At 44.6% G+C, this 16,373-nt stretch overlaps 1 protein-coding gene across 1 annotated transcript in view; it reads left to right on the top strand.

The window, feature by feature from the left end:
- IGSF9B (immunoglobulin superfamily member 9B) overlaps positions 1–15,735 on the top strand; it is a 35,577-nt gene extending 19,842 nt beyond the window's left edge. Inside the window, exons 10-20 of the mRNA XM_053452466.1 lie at positions 37–153; positions 2,727–2,877; positions 3,374–3,485; positions 5,016–5,191; positions 5,300–5,526; positions 5,626–5,710; positions 6,042–6,203; positions 6,449–6,494; positions 6,795–8,294; positions 13,683–13,789; positions 14,878–15,735. Coding sequence (XP_053308441.1) covers positions 37–153; positions 2,727–2,877; positions 3,374–3,485; positions 5,016–5,191; positions 5,300–5,526; positions 5,626–5,710; positions 6,042–6,203; positions 6,449–6,494; positions 6,795–8,294; positions 13,683–13,789; positions 14,878–15,092 — 2,898 coding nt within the window. The 3' untranslated portion in view covers positions 15,093–15,735. The remainder of the gene's footprint in view (positions 1–36; positions 154–2,726; positions 2,878–3,373; positions 3,486–5,015; positions 5,192–5,299; positions 5,527–5,625; positions 5,711–6,041; positions 6,204–6,448; positions 6,495–6,794; positions 8,295–13,682; positions 13,790–14,877) is intronic.
- Positions 15,736–16,373: the final 638 nt, after the last annotated feature.

Raw genomic sequence — 16,373 nt, 5'->3', positions numbered from 1 at the left:
TAACTCACTCCACTCCAACTCACTTTTTTTCTTTAGGACCCGCCCTACTTCACGGTGCTGCCCGGTTGGGAGTATAGACAAGAAGCCGGGAGGGAGCTGCTGATTCCATGTGTGGCTGCCGGAGATCCCTTCCCCGCCATCTCATGGAGAAAGGTACAGTGGGGGTGTCCTGGGGGTTATGCAACGCTCTATTATACATCCCTAGGATTCACGTGGCATGAAAAGCGTGGGTGCAGACCAGCAGATGACAAACTAACGGGCCGTAAATAACTATTATCATTTATAAATGATTGTAAGCTTGCGAGCCAAGCCCTCTTTACATAGTGTATCGGTTCCCCTCAGTCGGTCGGTTCTAGTTCTGTCAGACCCTTTTTAATGTAGGGACTGTAAGAATCGCTGTGGGAATTGTTGGCGCTATATAACTAAATAAATAATGATGATGGTAATACAATAAGTGAAACGCGTCAGGGTTGGCCTATTTAATGTAGGGAAAAATGAGATTTTTCATCCACAGGTTTCTCACTCATCAATAAAAATTCAGTAAATCAACTCTTTTGGGGTAATAATAAGCAGTCGGAGGATGCTCCGGATCTGATTGGCTTGAAGTGGATCTCCAGATGTTTTTGAAATTGACTTTGTTAAGGCAGATAAAGAAGTGTTATTTTTTTGCATTTTTTAAGCAATGCTTTTGTGTAATTTTTTAAAAAAACAATTAAAACCCTGTTTTTTTTCATGGAAATAACACTATAAATATTTCAATATAAATGCAAGTAAATGTATCAATAACCTGTTTTATCTGGTGTTGGTGAACATAAACAACCATCTGTAACAGAATAATAATAATAATAATAATAATAATTGTGTTATTATTTGTCATTATTATTACTAACAAAGAGATGCTGGACCGAAAAATAACCAGTTATGGAGAACAATGCTCCCTCTGATAGTTCATCTCCCACACAGCTTTCACCACTTGGTCTGTGATGTAAAAATAGCTCTGATGTCAGAACTGGCAGAAAATATAAAAAAATCACCAAAAAACTCCACTGTTCAGGGAATCACACAGAATGTTCCTGTATCCTAAGTAGGACAACGCCTATTAAAGTCTACGTGCTTGGGTGATTCCTTTGTACAGTTTTTACGATTAGAAAATGCTATTTGGTCGCGTTTAGCATCTCGTTTAACGGAATTTTAATGATTTATAAAAGAGAAAGTCGTTATTCATAATGCATTGGTTTTTGGATGGAGAAAAGTCTCTGAACCCTCCCGGAGAGTCGTTACCCGTTGGTGGCTGATTCTAAAGGCTTTAGGTGATTTAATTAGGTTGGTGGGCTGTAATTTGACTTTAAGGCCACTCCACCCCATCAGTAGCCTGGCCCAGAAGCTGCTCAGGTCAATGTACCCCAACGGGGGAAGATGTTTAATAGGACCGGAAGTTGCCTTTCCCCTTTTGAGTGGGAAGAGCATTTTGTAAACCTGATGTTAATCAGATTCCTTTATCAATGGCTTGCGTCTTGGCAGGCAAATCAAGCAGTTGCCCATGGGTTTATATGATGCCCCAGGGATCTTATAGGTACAGAGGAGTTCTGCCTACTTAAATTTGCCTCTTGAAATTAACACCAAATCCCATGTCAGGTATAATTTATTCTGACAGCCATAGACCCAATCAGTTCTCTGCCTCGTCTTAGATTCACGATAGCTTTATGTCTATCCTGTCCTTTTCCTATGATGGAAAAGATTACCTTCTGGTGCCCTCTAGTGGAGCCTCTCTGTCATAGCAGAGGTCTGATGCGCTGTAGTGGAGTTGCTCTGTCATAGCAGAGGTCTGATGCCCCCTAGTGGAGATTCTTTGTCATAGCAGAGGTCCAATGCCCTTTAGTGGAGATTCTTTGTCATAGCAGAGGTCCAATGCCCTCTAGTGGAGCTTCTTTGTCATAGCAGAGGTCTGATGCCCTCTAGTGGAGTTGCTCTGTCATAGCAGAGGTCTGATGCGCTGTAGTGGAGTCGCTCTGTCATAGAATGACTATCTTTTAAAATCAATCAGTTCCATTAACTCACTAAGAGTGAAAGCCCCCAATTTTAATTACGATTTCAACTTGTATTGATCTAAATAAATCCAAATATCCAGATATTTTAAGGTCTCTGGAAAATAGACAGTCTATGGTGTACAACGGTCACCTGATTTTAGCATCTTCTAGGGATATTGAACATTTCTTTAAACATTATCACCTGCGATATATCATTTGGCGCACAGGGTCAATATACATTAGTGTTACTTGGAAGAGCGATTAGAATGCATTGATTTGGCCGCCAGCCATGAAATGTGCTGCAGAAGGCTTTTAATCAAACGGTCATCCGATTAATCAATAAATGTTAAAAGAAAAAAATCTGAAAGAAATAAAATGAAAGTCCGGTTCAGATGCTGAGCAGTCGTTGTTGGGTAATTCGCTGGCTTATGTGCCGGGAACTTCCTGACCTCCAAATAATAACATTATTAATAATAATAACAATAACAACAATTCTCCTGCTTTCCTACTAATTTGGTAACTTTTTTGTAGTTTTTTTGCACTTCTTTTGTTTCCCAGTATGAGAAGCTCCATCTACTCGGTAATCATCATGTCGCCTTGGTAAAAGGTTTCTGTGACGTAAGCTCTTGAGACGTGGAGCTCGAATCCATCGCCCGGGATCCGTGGCTCTGTCCTTAGTTCTGTGTTTTTCCGTTCCAGGTCGGGAAGCCTTCCTTCAGTAAGCACAGTGTGCTGCCCAGCGGCTCCCTGCAATTTCGCTCACTCAGCAAAGAAGATCACGGGGAATGGGAATGTGTCGCTAGCAACGTGGTAACGAGCATCACTGCCAGTGCGCATCTCACCGTTATCGGTAAGTCGCCCGCTTCGCCCGCAGTCAGCCCTTCGATGGAATTTTAAAAACCATCATTCCGCAAAATACAACATAAAATGAGATATGAATCGTTAATTTGATGAGGTCACCGTATTCCATTAATGAGCTGTACCATCTTCAGTGGATACATTGTTTCATTCCAGCGTTAGTTTATCGGCTCCGAGGTCCTACTCCCCTCCGGTGACCTCTACGATAGAATCATTATTACAATTCTTTTTATAATTAAGGCGGGCAGATCGTGATTCCGACAGTCACAGAAGATTCCAATTAGAAGCTTGTATTTTAATTTATTGCCATTTGTTTAAATGATGTCATACCGACATTTCGACCCCGGTGGTCTTCGTCAGGGTATTTTGATTTGTAACCCCGATGAAAACCATTGGGTGGAAGCGTCAGTCCTCCCCACAGTGTGGCTTTGAGAATTTTGCCTGAAACCCCTTTTTTATTGTTTACATTTTTTTATTTTTATTTTTAGGCACCAGCCCCCATGCCCCATCTAACGTCCGTATCTCTGTGTCCATGAACAACGCCAACGTGTCGTGGGAACCGGGGTACGATGGAGGATTCGATCAGACATTCTCTGTTTGGTACGGCGCTCTGTGAGTCATCCCAGCATGCTTTGCTGCTTCTTCTCGCGCTTCTGTCTTTCTGTGCTTACCATCTCAGCCGGAGGGTCGCTCCATGATCCCCCGAAAACATATAGAAAGCTTCTATATGTGTTTATATCTGTGTATATGTGTTGGTACCATATACACATGTACATGTGTGTCTTGCTGTAGATATAGGTGCAAACGCATAATGCTGCCCTCATTAATATGTCTACCGATGACGAGCAAAGGAAGAGAAGAGGAACATTCAACATACGGAGCGGGATTAAATAAAGTCCATGCGGAAAGCGTTATAATAAAACGAGAGCCCCCCCCACCTAGTCGCCCGTTTCCCCTGCTGTGACGACTCAAACCTTAATCAGTCGTTGGTCTCGTCTTAGATTCAAGAGCCGTATGTCTATCCCATGCATGTTTAATACCCTCACTGTATTACCCTCTACCACTTCTGCTGGGAGGCAGTTCCTCTACTACCCTCTAATTAAAATAAACTATATATAGTATATAGAATATTAGTTCATTCTCTAATATTCTGATATTTACATTACATTTGTTTATATAGCGCCAGCAGGTTCCGTAGCGCTGTATCGTTCAGACCATTAGGTAACAATGTATCTGCGATGAGGGCAAGGATTAAACCTTAGCCAGGCGTTCAGTAAAATAATCTGCTCACTGATGCTAAGGGTTAAGTTATTTTGTGTGATTTTTATTTGCTACCATATAACACACTCAGTTTAACATTGGCTGAACGTTAACCCCTTCGTATCCAGCACTATTGATGTGTGCGTATGTATGTGTGAGTGGTTACACGTATGATAAAGGACACATGATATATGACATGTATCATATATATTCTATAATCAGATTTCTTTTCCCAAACTGGTACCTTAAACAAAGTCTGCCCGTCGCTCCGGTCTGCGATGATGTTTATGAGGGTAATGGGGGGGGGGTTATACATTTTAATGCCATTATTAAGCCCTAAAGTCTATAATGCGTTTAATATTTAGGGCTCAATAACATGTTTCTTTCCCCCTGTGTAGAGTCTTTGTGCGAGACCCGGGGGGGGGGTGATTGAGACGTCTTTGGAGGAATCTAGGCTGTTTATGATCTGCTTTCCAGCCGTATCTGTATTTCTTAGGTGGCTTTGTCCTGTCTGTCTGTCTGACTCTTCCGGTCCTGCGTCATGTGACTTTGCGTTCCTTCATGTGACCGAGCGCCCCAATCGTGCAAATCCGTTCTTATATTTATATGAATAGAACCCGAGACACAATTCATTCTATCTTGTATTTGGTGAATCTTTCCGTTCCACCAGACGCATCAGAGGCATTTCTTCCCCAATTCATGCCACTCGGAGCGAAGAGAGTCAGATGCCGGCCGGCGGCCACCATTCCTCTGACGGCTTTAGTCTCATTGTAGATCTGGAGTTCCCTGTTACCATTTTTTTCCTCTGCTCTGCCCTGGGATATCCCAAAGTGTTTGGTCTTTTACCTGTCTCCATTCGGTTCTCTGAAGGATCAAGCGTGCTCAGTTTGGACCTCATGACTGGGTCTCCATGCCGGTTCCGAGCGGAGCTTCCTTCCTCCTTGTGGACTCGTTGGACCCCGAGACAGAATACCAGTTCAGTGTTCTCGCTCAGAACAAGTTGGGGACCAGCTCTTTCAGTGAGGTGGTCACTGTAAAAACCCTAGGTGAGGAGGCCACACCGGACGCGTTCTCGCCTCACTCGGTGGGTTTCAGCGGGCCGCCGACGTGAATTATTACTCGTGTAACAAAGTATCTTTCGCTGTTGTTTAAAGCCTTCCTTCCGACGACCCCTGAGCCGCTTGTGGTTTTGACCTCACCCCGCTGCCTGATCGCCAACCGAACTCAACAGGGCGTCCTTCTTTCCTGGCTTCCTCCAGCCAATCACAGCCTGCCGTTAGAACGTTACATCATGGAGTTCCGCTTGGCTGAAAGATGGGAAATCCTGGATGATTCAATCGCGGGCAGCGACACCGAGATGCTGGCTAAGGAGCTGTCCCAGGTATTTTAAGGCACCTTTTAAGGTACAGGATGCCCCCCGAGGAGGGTGACCACAGGGCGTACTCGGGTTTGTTTCAGAGTCTTTTTGGGGTTTTTGCAGGACACTTGGTATGAGTTCCGAGTTTTGGCCGTCATGCAAGACCTGATTAGCGAGCCGAGTAACATCGCCGGAGTGTCTAGCACAGGTACGTCAACAGCCACAAACGGCCCACGTTATGTCTGCCCTGTCGTTAAGGCTCTGATAGTCTTTGTAAATACGGCAGGACACAAAATCGATCAGAAAATGCTGGCTCTGCCACGGGCTGCCACTGATGTCAGCTTCCATGACATAATATCTGCAACATAATTACAAACAACCACAGAAGACTAAATACTACGAAATAATAATAATAATAACAATAATAATATATAATATAATAAATAATATTAAAATAATTAAATACCTTCATTTTTTTGCTGTTAATTTTGGATGATTCCTTTTTTTTTATTAATTTCTAACTAATATTATGATTTCAGATGTCTTCCCGTCTCCAGACCTGAGCGACGAGGGCTTCGCCCGGCCGGTGCTCGCTGGGATCGTAGCCACTATTTGCTTTCTTGCGGCCGCCGTCCTGTTCAGTACGTTAGCAGCGTGCGTGGTGAACAGGCAGCGCAAGCGCAAACTGAAACGGAAGAAAGGTGAGCGCGGCTGGGGGCCGCTTTAGAAACAAAAACTGTATTTTTTTTCAGGGTTTTACATTATTTGGTGCATGGATTCTAGAAAGCATGGAAGACGCCCTGAGAGAAATGCGTTTTTTTGTGCTTTTTGTAGATTTTATGTTTCTTTTGGGGAATTGTACAGCGCTGGGTACCTTGTTGGCGGTTGATAAATAATAGGTAATAATAATCTGTTTTCATGGGCTGTGTTTTACCTTTTTCTACAGATCCACCTCTCTCCATTACACATTGCAGGAAAAGCATGGAGTCTCCGTAAGTACCGTCCGGAGGGGCCGGTCGATGTATTCTAGCAATGCTTAGGCCCATCAGGCTTTCTTTGAAGGCTCCGTCTTGGATCGCAGCCGGTCTCACTAAAGTAAAATGCATTCCTGCGTAAAAATAAATAAATCACTCAGCATAGAGAGAAGCTTTGTAGCAAAATTTGTATTTCCTGAAGTTCCTTGTGTTGAGAACACTCTAGACCTCCTATTGCGTTTTAACTACTAGAACGACGTCCTTAGTGAGTGTTTGGGTTTTACTCAGAGTTTATAGTCATTTTTGTCATTTGCGTAGGTTGTCTTCTGGCAAGGTGAGTCCTGAGAGCGTGCGGACCCTCCGTGCACCATCGGAGTCATCGGAAGATCAAGGGCCTCCTTCCAAGCGTCCTTTGAGTCCTGGGCGGGAAAAAGAGTTGTCGTTGTACAAGAAAACGAAGCGTGCGATGACAAGCAAGAAATACAGCGTCAGCCAGGCCGAGGCGGAGGTCACTACACCCATTGAGCTGATCAGCAGGGGCCCAGATGGCCGTTTTGTAACCGGAGGTCCTGAGCAGGAACCCACGCTCAGGAGCCGCAGGATTCAAGGGTTCCCCTTCGCCGAGGAGACAGATATGTACCCCGAGTTTCGGCAGTCCGATGAGGAGAACGATGAGCCATCTGGTCTGAAGTCCCAGCTCACTCCTCTTTCATCCAGTCAGGATTCCCCGCTTCAGCCTCCGGCGTACAGTCCTCGTTTCCAGCATCCGCCGGGTGAAGGAAGACAGCAGCCTTCTGGCCAATCTAGACCTGGCGGCTACCACCATGCCCATTTGTACAGCTATCTTAGCAGCAGTCCTCGGGACTCGGATCCTCCTCCACCTTTCTACATGCCTGAAGTTAGCCCGCTCAGCTCTGTGATGTCCTCCCCACCATTACTTCCAGAGGGATCTTTCCCACCCATCCCTGAGGAAAATGGGGAGAACAGTTCCAGCAGTACCCTTCCCCTCACACATACACCCACTGGGGGGCGCTCCCCGGAACAGTGGGGAGGGCCTGACTTCCCCTTTGGTGGTTTAGAAGCTCCCTCGTCTCCCTCCATGTTTGTACAGCACCGGTATGAGACCGCGGAGATTAGGCGTCCGCTTCCTCCACCTCCTCCGGCGCCGTTTCCTCGTGGACGGCCTCCACCCAACTCCCTGCAGGTTCCGTCTTATGCTGCCATTATACCCCTGGAGCCCCACTCAGGCTGGGCAGGGAGGCTCCCTAGTCGGGGTCCACCGCCTCCCCACCCGAGTTCTTGGCAGGATGCAGCTATGCAACTGGCTGCTCAGAGCCAGCTCCGGCACACCAGTCAAGGGATGGGAATTCCGGTGCTTCCCTACCCAGACCTCCCCGACCCAGGGCCTTTCGGTATGGATGCCCGTTGGTTTGAAAGCCGGACGCGTCCGCAGATGAGCCCCCGGCAGCACCGCAGGTTGGAGCCCAGCTTGCATCAGGTGGTGCTTCAGCCCTCTCGCCTGTCCCCACTCACCCAAAGCCCTCTAAGCTCAAGACATGGTTCTCCTGAGCTGAGCGCCAGAGCCAGGCCACGCCCTGCTCTGCTGCCCCCGCCGACAGACTGTTCCGGCATCGCCCTCCAGCCTCCGGGTTTTTCACACAAATCACCTCCATCTTCCGGATCCCCAGGAAAAAGCAGCCACGGAGGAAGCCCCAGCTACCGAGCCACCCCGCCTGATTCCTCCCCACACGCTGAGGGACGGAGACGGGGAGGAGAGGAACGAGTGCACGCGGAGACGGCGGTGCTGTGCACTGCAGGGTGAGTGTGACGACGACGGCGGCCGTAGAAAAAGAGGGGATCCCTGCTTTGAAAAAAGGGAACGCGGGTCGTTATTAACAAGAAATTTAACGTGACCCCCATATTGTCACCGAGGAGGTGGTTCAGTAAATGCAGTTTTTTCGCAAATTAGTTGGCGGAATAACAAAAACGGTAGCCTCAGGGCGGCTGAGCGGCAGAGCTGGGTGAATAAAGGCGACTCTGCCTATCTCCCATTTCAATGATTTCCCTGTTTTCATTCTTTAAGGGGAAGCAATAAATTATTTACAAACACGGGTGAAGTAACGGGGTAAATACGAGCTTCCGGGAGAATTAGGGACGAGACGCGCCGGGAAACACAACTGAAAGGACACAACGTTTGAGATTATCTCTGTGTTTTATACTTGTGGTCCTGCCGGTACCCGGTGTGCAGGTACACGTTCTACGTTCTTGCCACTTTACTGAGTATTATAGGAATGCATCTCTCGCTCTCGTATATATTTAACCATGCGATAATGTTTCGTTCCATGCTATATGGCCACTTAGTGATCGTGAGCTCATGATGTCACAGAGAACAATCATTACTTTTCATTGACAGATATGTTGCTTAATAAGTACTCCTGCGACTTGCCCTGTCCTTGTGTCACATGACTACAGCCCAGATTTTAGCTTTCCCGATAAAAATATAAAGGTGGCGAAATTAGCGATGATTAAAGAATAATTTCTGGACAATGTTTCACTATTCACAAGTAATACTAGTAAAAGTTGGTTGAATCAGTAATGTGCCAACGTAGGCTCCTCCGTTTACTTATCCTTAGTGCCAATTTCTGTCAAATTTTGTATACGTCATTTTTTAATTCCAATTTAATGGAAATATCGTGGCATTTCAGCCGGGCGCCGCTGCATTTTCTTTTAAAGGTCCTCTAAAGAAGAGAAAACTATTGTTGTCAAAATAAAGTGAAATAAACGCACTGATTTGGGAATTGTGAAAATGCGCCGTGTCATCGGTAATAAATATTTTTGTGCTTTCCACATTGACTCCTTTTAATTACATCAACAATCAACGAGTTTAATTTATTAATTTTTCAAAGAGCCGACCTAATAAAAGAACTTCAGGTTCTTGGTGTTAAGAAATCAGCTCCCTCCAAACAGGAAACAGAAGCCTAAATAAAACAGTGTAGCCAATCAGAAAAAAAAATCAGAAAAAAAAACTGAAATGGAACTCATTTCCCATTGGTCGTGGCCCGTGTGACCTTTTCCTGCTTTATCATAGAGGCTTTTGCTTCTCCCATCACCCATGCTTCCATTTCCGTTAAGCGCATATTTCTTCTCCATTTCCATATTCCTCCCACTTTTATACCCCGTAAAGTGGCAATAATGTTTACAAATTAAATATGAAATGGTTTTGATCACCAAATTTCTCTGTTTGATCACACTCGGATGTATCGAGACCTGTGTAGACCCAGGACTGAAGAAGGACCATCAGAACCTTGGAATGTTGAATAGTCAAGTCAAGTTTCATGACTAAACTCCCATAACAGAGCAGATTTATTTATTAAGACTAAGATTTAAGGAGAAGAAGGGAAACGGCGGAAGGGTCACCTTCTCAGGTCTCCCCGGATGTTGAGGTTGCGTAACATCCTTCTTCCATTGAATCTGTATTGAGGTTCTTCAAGTTAGATTATCACCGTACCTTACGGCTTACCAGTGTTCTTGTAGGATTATTCAAGGTTCTACCCTGCTTATGATGTCCATAAAATATGTTTGAGACTCACATTCCCTCCAGTAAGGGCGAGGCCCTCACTTACGTCAGGCTGAGGGCCACTCGCACAGGTTCACAGATGGTATAACCAGCAGTTGGCATGTTAGTGCCAGATCAGCTCAATCTCCACCGCTCTGCCCATGGTAATTGTGTCTGTTTCTGATTGATCTCAGCTATCTGAGCAGTGTTGACGTCATGAACTCCTCCATCCAATAGGTAAGGGTGATCCATGTACGAAGGGGGAAGAGGGGTCGGGTGGGTGGGTTTCTGCGCCTGGAAGGCTGGCAAAACACTGGCACTAATTATCCCTCTGTTAATTAATCCCAGGACCTGCTTTAAAGGGGAACAGAGCACGCCATTAATCTCTCCATCCCGTATGGCTTATCTTCTTATACATTGCAGTGGGGGAAAACCCATGGTTTCTCCTACCCCTGGGTCACAATTTTAGCCCAAAAGATCGGCATATGGACGAGACCACGGCGTCTGACTGTGCATGGAATTAACCCCTTGACTGCTGAATCCATCCCTGTCCTGCAAGGAGATGAGACACATCCCCCAAAGCACCCTGGTAACTCAGTATGATTAATAAAATATTATAGGGTACCATAGAGTTAAAAGTACATACATACGGACCTCATCCCAAGGAGAAGAAATGCTTGGGTTGTTAGATTATAGACCCTACAGCTGGTATAGATTTATTGTATATTAAATTCATTGTATTGAGCGTATAGGAATTTAGAGTGCCTGCGTCTTAGTGTTCAAAGTTAGACCTTTGACATTCCAGAAAACCAGTTTATCCAGAAGCCGATGAACCTCCAGGCAGGTTCTCCAGAATTCTTAAATCATTCTGCCAAATATCTAAATACTACCCAAACTAATCAAACTCGAGTCTTTATCACCATGAGAAAGTAATAAAACATTTACCGGGAATTGAAGGTTATTTTGTGACTCCCAATTATGTGGCAATCACAACAATATTTAGTAGGGCTCAAAGGGTTAAGAGTCACACGTCAGACGTCTGTGGATCTCACAATGACCACGATTTACGTTAATTTCCACCAAGTTATCCTGAAGCCTCACGTGGCTAATAAGTGACCTGTTTTAAAGTATATCCCTTTCATCTGTCTCGTAAATTATTTCCTCATCCCGCAGAATTTTGATTCACTCTTGAAATTCTCATGTTGGTCTCCAAGTACCCCAGGCCTTTGGGGGGTGAGCGGAGGTGGCTTTAGGTCCTCGTGACCATGGGACAGGGACCATAAAATTCTTCAATCTTGGAAGGGAACTTGAAGACCGAATTTGAGAAGTTCAGATTTGCTGGGACCGGGTCGGATACTCTGTATCTAGCTCAAAATGTTCTGTGGGTGAATCGTCCGTTGGCCGAGGAGATGCATTCATAGCCATAGTGCATTAATGTGTAGGATACATTCCCGTAGGCCGGTCATGGGCTGGGGCAGAGACCTCCCCATAGAGTGCCGGGTTCCCCTTTAAAGGAGACACTGCAACTCCTTGCATGAAAAAGCTTTGTTCCGATGCTGTGACTGTAGCAACCTCTCTCCTCCGTCTTCCTCCCTTCCCGTCATGGTGAAACCCTCCTGCGGGCAGCTGCCTGCCGGTTCTGTACTTGCTATGACTTTTTAAGCAACATTTCCCCCCTTCATAGCCTTTAGCTGTCTTTCCTCACCGTGTGTCAGTCTGAACGCTGCCGTTCCTCGTCTCTCTCTTAGAACCCGTGCGATCCTTTCTTGGAACGTCTGTCCTCTTAATCGAGATTGTCCTTGTTGTCCAGAGTGTCTCCTCTGATAAATGTTTCTTATCTTACTCCGTGCATGGGATGCTGTTTATGAGTTTATTCCTAGTATCTGAGAAGGAAGTCCTGCAACCAACCTCTGTTTATGTGAACGCTTAAAGTCATTTCCAACATGGTGGAGCCACCATCTAGAGGCTTCATTCACTAGAGAAGAGGAGAACAGAATATTCATGGAACGAGATATAGAGTCACATGAGCGTTTGAGACATCTTAAGATGGATTCAAATCATCTCAGGAAACTTTTACACTTAATAAAGAGACCCCTGAAATCTCCAAAAGCCCACGTGACGCTAGATCTCATCGTAGAAACATCTAAAAACATCTAAAGAACCCCAAATCCTGCCTTGTAATATTTGATACCCCTGCGTTGTGTGTATCCCCGGGGTATTTATTAATGTTCTAGTCTGTCTCTGTCTTCTGAATGTTTTCTCGCTCTCGATTGGCCCGCTTGTCCTCCATTTTTCTCCGTGTCCGCGTGTGATTGGGTAACTAAACCCTTTACCTTATTCTTTAATCTGTGCCGCAAAAATAGTTAATATCATCTAAAAACGAACTCACTCAAGTGGCTTTGTATTGTTACGTTGTATAAATACTGCCTTAGTTTATATGCTATTAGTCTGAAAGGCATTTGATAATTCAGTTGAATCATTTCGTAAGAAAATAAACACACCTCGAATAAAAACGGGGTAAAAAACAGTTAAATACTTAAAGACATTTAACGGAGGACAGGAAGGAAGTTATTTTCAAAGGGGGAGAAATGTTACAGGAGACCAGAATCTAACACCTAGAGGGTCAGAGACTGAGATGGAATGGAAGCACGTTTTACTTTAGTGGTGGATAAGTGGAACAGCCTCCCAGCAGAAGTGGTAGAGGGTAATACAGTGAGGGGATTAAACATGCATGGGATAGACATGCGGCTCCTGAATCTAAGCCGAGACCAACGACTGATTAAGGTTTGAGTCGTTACAGCAGGAGAAACGGGCGACTAGACGGGGGCCGAATGGGGCCTATGTTTCTATGTCAAAGCTGAGACTGTTTGGGCTTGGTTCAGGCCAAGCTGGTTGCCTTAGAAATATGTAACTAACATATAGAATTAGAAAAGTCGATAGAAAGTATTCAGGGGAACGGAGGGAGGAATAATAAAGATGCCCCTAGTGGCCATATGTGAGTAATGCGCTTAGTGCACTAACAAGTCCCTCCGCACCTGAGGAAGGGCTCTCCGTGCAATGACTTTAATGGGAATCAGAATTTCCTCACGGAAGGTCAGGAAGGTCATGGAATGAATGAAATAACCCACAGGTCACGGGTATTTAGTGGGTTAAGGGGACCAGTTACCTCTAAAATGTTACTCGTAAGGAACTTCCTCATCCTCTCCTCATTAATTATTTTCAAATGATCAGAATTGGGGGGTTGCATTCTGCATTATTTGGTAAAAAAAAATCTACCCTAGTCTAATATTCCTACAAAAAATGTTCATGCGTGCAAAACCCCCCAAAACCCATGGCCTGTGGTTAATTTAGAATTCATAAAAGGACTTGTAGCTCCCTACAATAAGAGTTTAATTTCACCCCATACCCAAAACACTAAGGAGGCTTCACATTTACAAGAGGATAACCCAGCGATGTGCACGGCGCTGTGCATGCTGGCACGGGGTTTCATTTACTCCTCTAAAGCTCTGCTGTTCACTTATTGATTTTAGTGAACACCAGTCACGTGGTCACTTTGTAACAAGGGTCCGTATCCTACCCACGTGTCTTGAGCCCAATTTGGGTTTGGCGTTGGGTGACTTTTGCCGATTCCTCTTCCTTGTCCTTTGCAGAATTGGGATCGCTGCTGTACCTGAGAGGCTGGAAATTGTCAGAGATCAGCGAGTTCACAAGCCCAAAAAATCCACCAAGGGTCGCTCTAAGTCCAGGAAGCACTCTGGTAAGCAGTGGTCCCCCCTTTCTTCCAGGCAGAGCGGAGACCTCTGATTGGGTACACCAGTCCCTGAAGTATGGGGGGTTTTCCCCATTAAAATGGATCTGCCCTCTTCCCAAATCTTCACCCTACCGAGAGCATCTTAACCCGGATTTGCATGACGATTCCTCCCCAATTAATTTGTTTTGTCCCTCTGGTGGAAGCTCATATGTCCTGCCGGCCTTAGGAAGAAGAATGAGAAGAGATGAGAAACTAAGGCCAGGTGAGTGAATGAGACTGCCACGCAAGGCACACATTAAATATATAAAACGTCCGATAAAAACCACAAATAAAGTGTTGATCGTCGGTAGAGGTAACCATACTACCAGGGTGATGGATCCACCTATAAGATGATTTTCTTATTTTTGGCTAATTTCATAATATTAAAAAATAATTTCGAATAATAAAAAAATATATTTATTAAATAAATAAATAGTAACATTAATTAAGGTTAAAAAAAAGTCCATCAAGTTCATCCCTTCTACTGATCCAAAAGAAGTAAAAAAAAAAAACCCAATTAAGCTATTTTTTGGGATGTTGCCACTGTGAAATATTAATATTAAAAGTTCATTCTATAACAGACCCAGTCACGAAAGCAATCCACAAAACAAATTTGGGATGATATAAGATATTTACGGCATTCCGCAGTTCTTTTATAGCTTTTTTATTTGTAGTGTATTTATTGAACATAATTCTATTTATAATATAAGCAATTGGAGTTGGGTTTTGTTTAGGTAATATACCCTTTTGAAAATATTAGAAAAATAAAATAGAAAAAATTGTATAATAATATTAAAAAAAAAATTTTCGTCACTGACATCAAAACCTCAAAATTTTCGTATTTTTATCGAAATTTGGAGTCAGACATTACTTACAGACACACTGTATGCAGTAACCGCTACATGAGAGCGACGCTTAGCGCTAGTCAGCCACAGACAAGTAAAGAAATATATCAGAAAATAATAAGCAATTGATCGATATGGCTAAAAATGTGAAATTCGTCTAACGTTTCAGATATTTGAGGTTAAATCAGTTTGTTCTCTTGTCTTTATCAGATGAATCCACCTCGCAGGTCCACCAGCCACCCCCAGCCACGTATACGGACACGCGCTGCATCCGTAGGAAGAAACGGCCAACAAGACAAGACCCCCTATCTCGCCTCTCGGCCCTGAGGGACGAACTCTGCCACCGCGCACCGTCTGACGATCGGGCCGCCATCCTGACCAGCACCGAGCCTGATGACTTCAGCGGCCATGCCACCCTTCTGTGACCATCCGTGGAGAGAGGCCACCAACCCTAGGACCTTTCTATCTCTTGGTGCTTAAACCCCCCCATCCTTTGCCCTCCCCATGAGAAAGACCTGTACACAAAAACACGTGAGCAGCGAATAGTGTGTTCATTGCCTACCTCACCGACCCTGTGTGTGTGCTAAGGATGGACTCATGCCTCACAACTCGGAGCGATGTACAGTGTTACTGCGGGCTGGAGATCTGCGTCGGAGAACGGTCCCAAACTATGTATAACATGACAAGAGCACAGCGTAGGAGCTCTGAAGATACCCCCGTGTCTCACCGCTCACCTCTATGTACGCCGTCCGAAGCCTAAACTCCACCAGACGTAAGAGCGTGGCCCTTATAGAAACATTGTATCTCTATAGTGTGCACAGTGCGCATGCATCCAATACCTGTAAGTTGTCACACGTTAGAATCTGGAGGATATTGCATCATATCTGGAAACATTATTTTAATCTTTTCTGCTTAGAATAAATAGAATGCGGAGGGGGAACTAACGCCAACATTCTAAGTCATTTCCATTACCTGCCCGCGGGTTTAAAAGATCCGTTGTGTCTCCTGACAGCTCAGTTGCCCCAATAGTCTCCTAATCTTCACGGGTTTTCCTGTTTCCAAGGAATTAATGCAAATCAGATAAAATTAGGGCCCGCGACTGAAATACTTGGCTTCTAAATAAAAAAAAAAAAAAATACACCAGTGACATATTCTGAGATACAAAGTAGATACAAATAGTAGTTTTTTGGAATCAATGTACTAAAAAAATGAAAGTAATAAATAGTTTCAATGAATTTGATACGCTCCAGGTTTTCACCACCCTAATTATGACATCATCATAAGACATTAAGGGTGCGTGTTTATCAGTAATGGAGCCAGGAACTTTCTAGAGGGGCTTCTTCCGAGACTCTTGAACTTATTAAAGGTCCATCTTGGAGATTCCATGCAGTGTCTTACTGATCGTGCTCAGAAAGTGGTTCTACCGCTTGTCTGAACCTCGACCATAGATTTTCAGAACATGAAGATGATCTTTACTGGGTCACCTGTTTTCAAGCAGGGATGCTCAAGTTTCGTGATGTTTTGAAGCCAATTTACCCCCAAAACCCTGAAGAGATGCCCATTGCCCCGGACACCCTAGCAGTAACAACCACGAGATTCAGGTCACCACTGACGGCTCGCGTAGTCTTTATCGCTCTTTCAGCACTTTTCTCTAGATGCGATGGGCAAGTATTTGCAGATGGTCATCCCTTTTAGATGCGATGGGC

Source organism: Spea bombifrons, chromosome 12, assembly GCF_027358695.1.
Source record: "Spea bombifrons isolate aSpeBom1 chromosome 12, aSpeBom1.2.pri, whole genome shotgun sequence".
Lineage (NCBI taxonomy): Eukaryota > Metazoa > Chordata > Amphibia > Anura > Pelobatidae > Spea > Spea bombifrons.
Note: the sequence above shows the minus strand (reverse complement) of the source record. Positions and strands in the feature narration are given on the sequence as shown.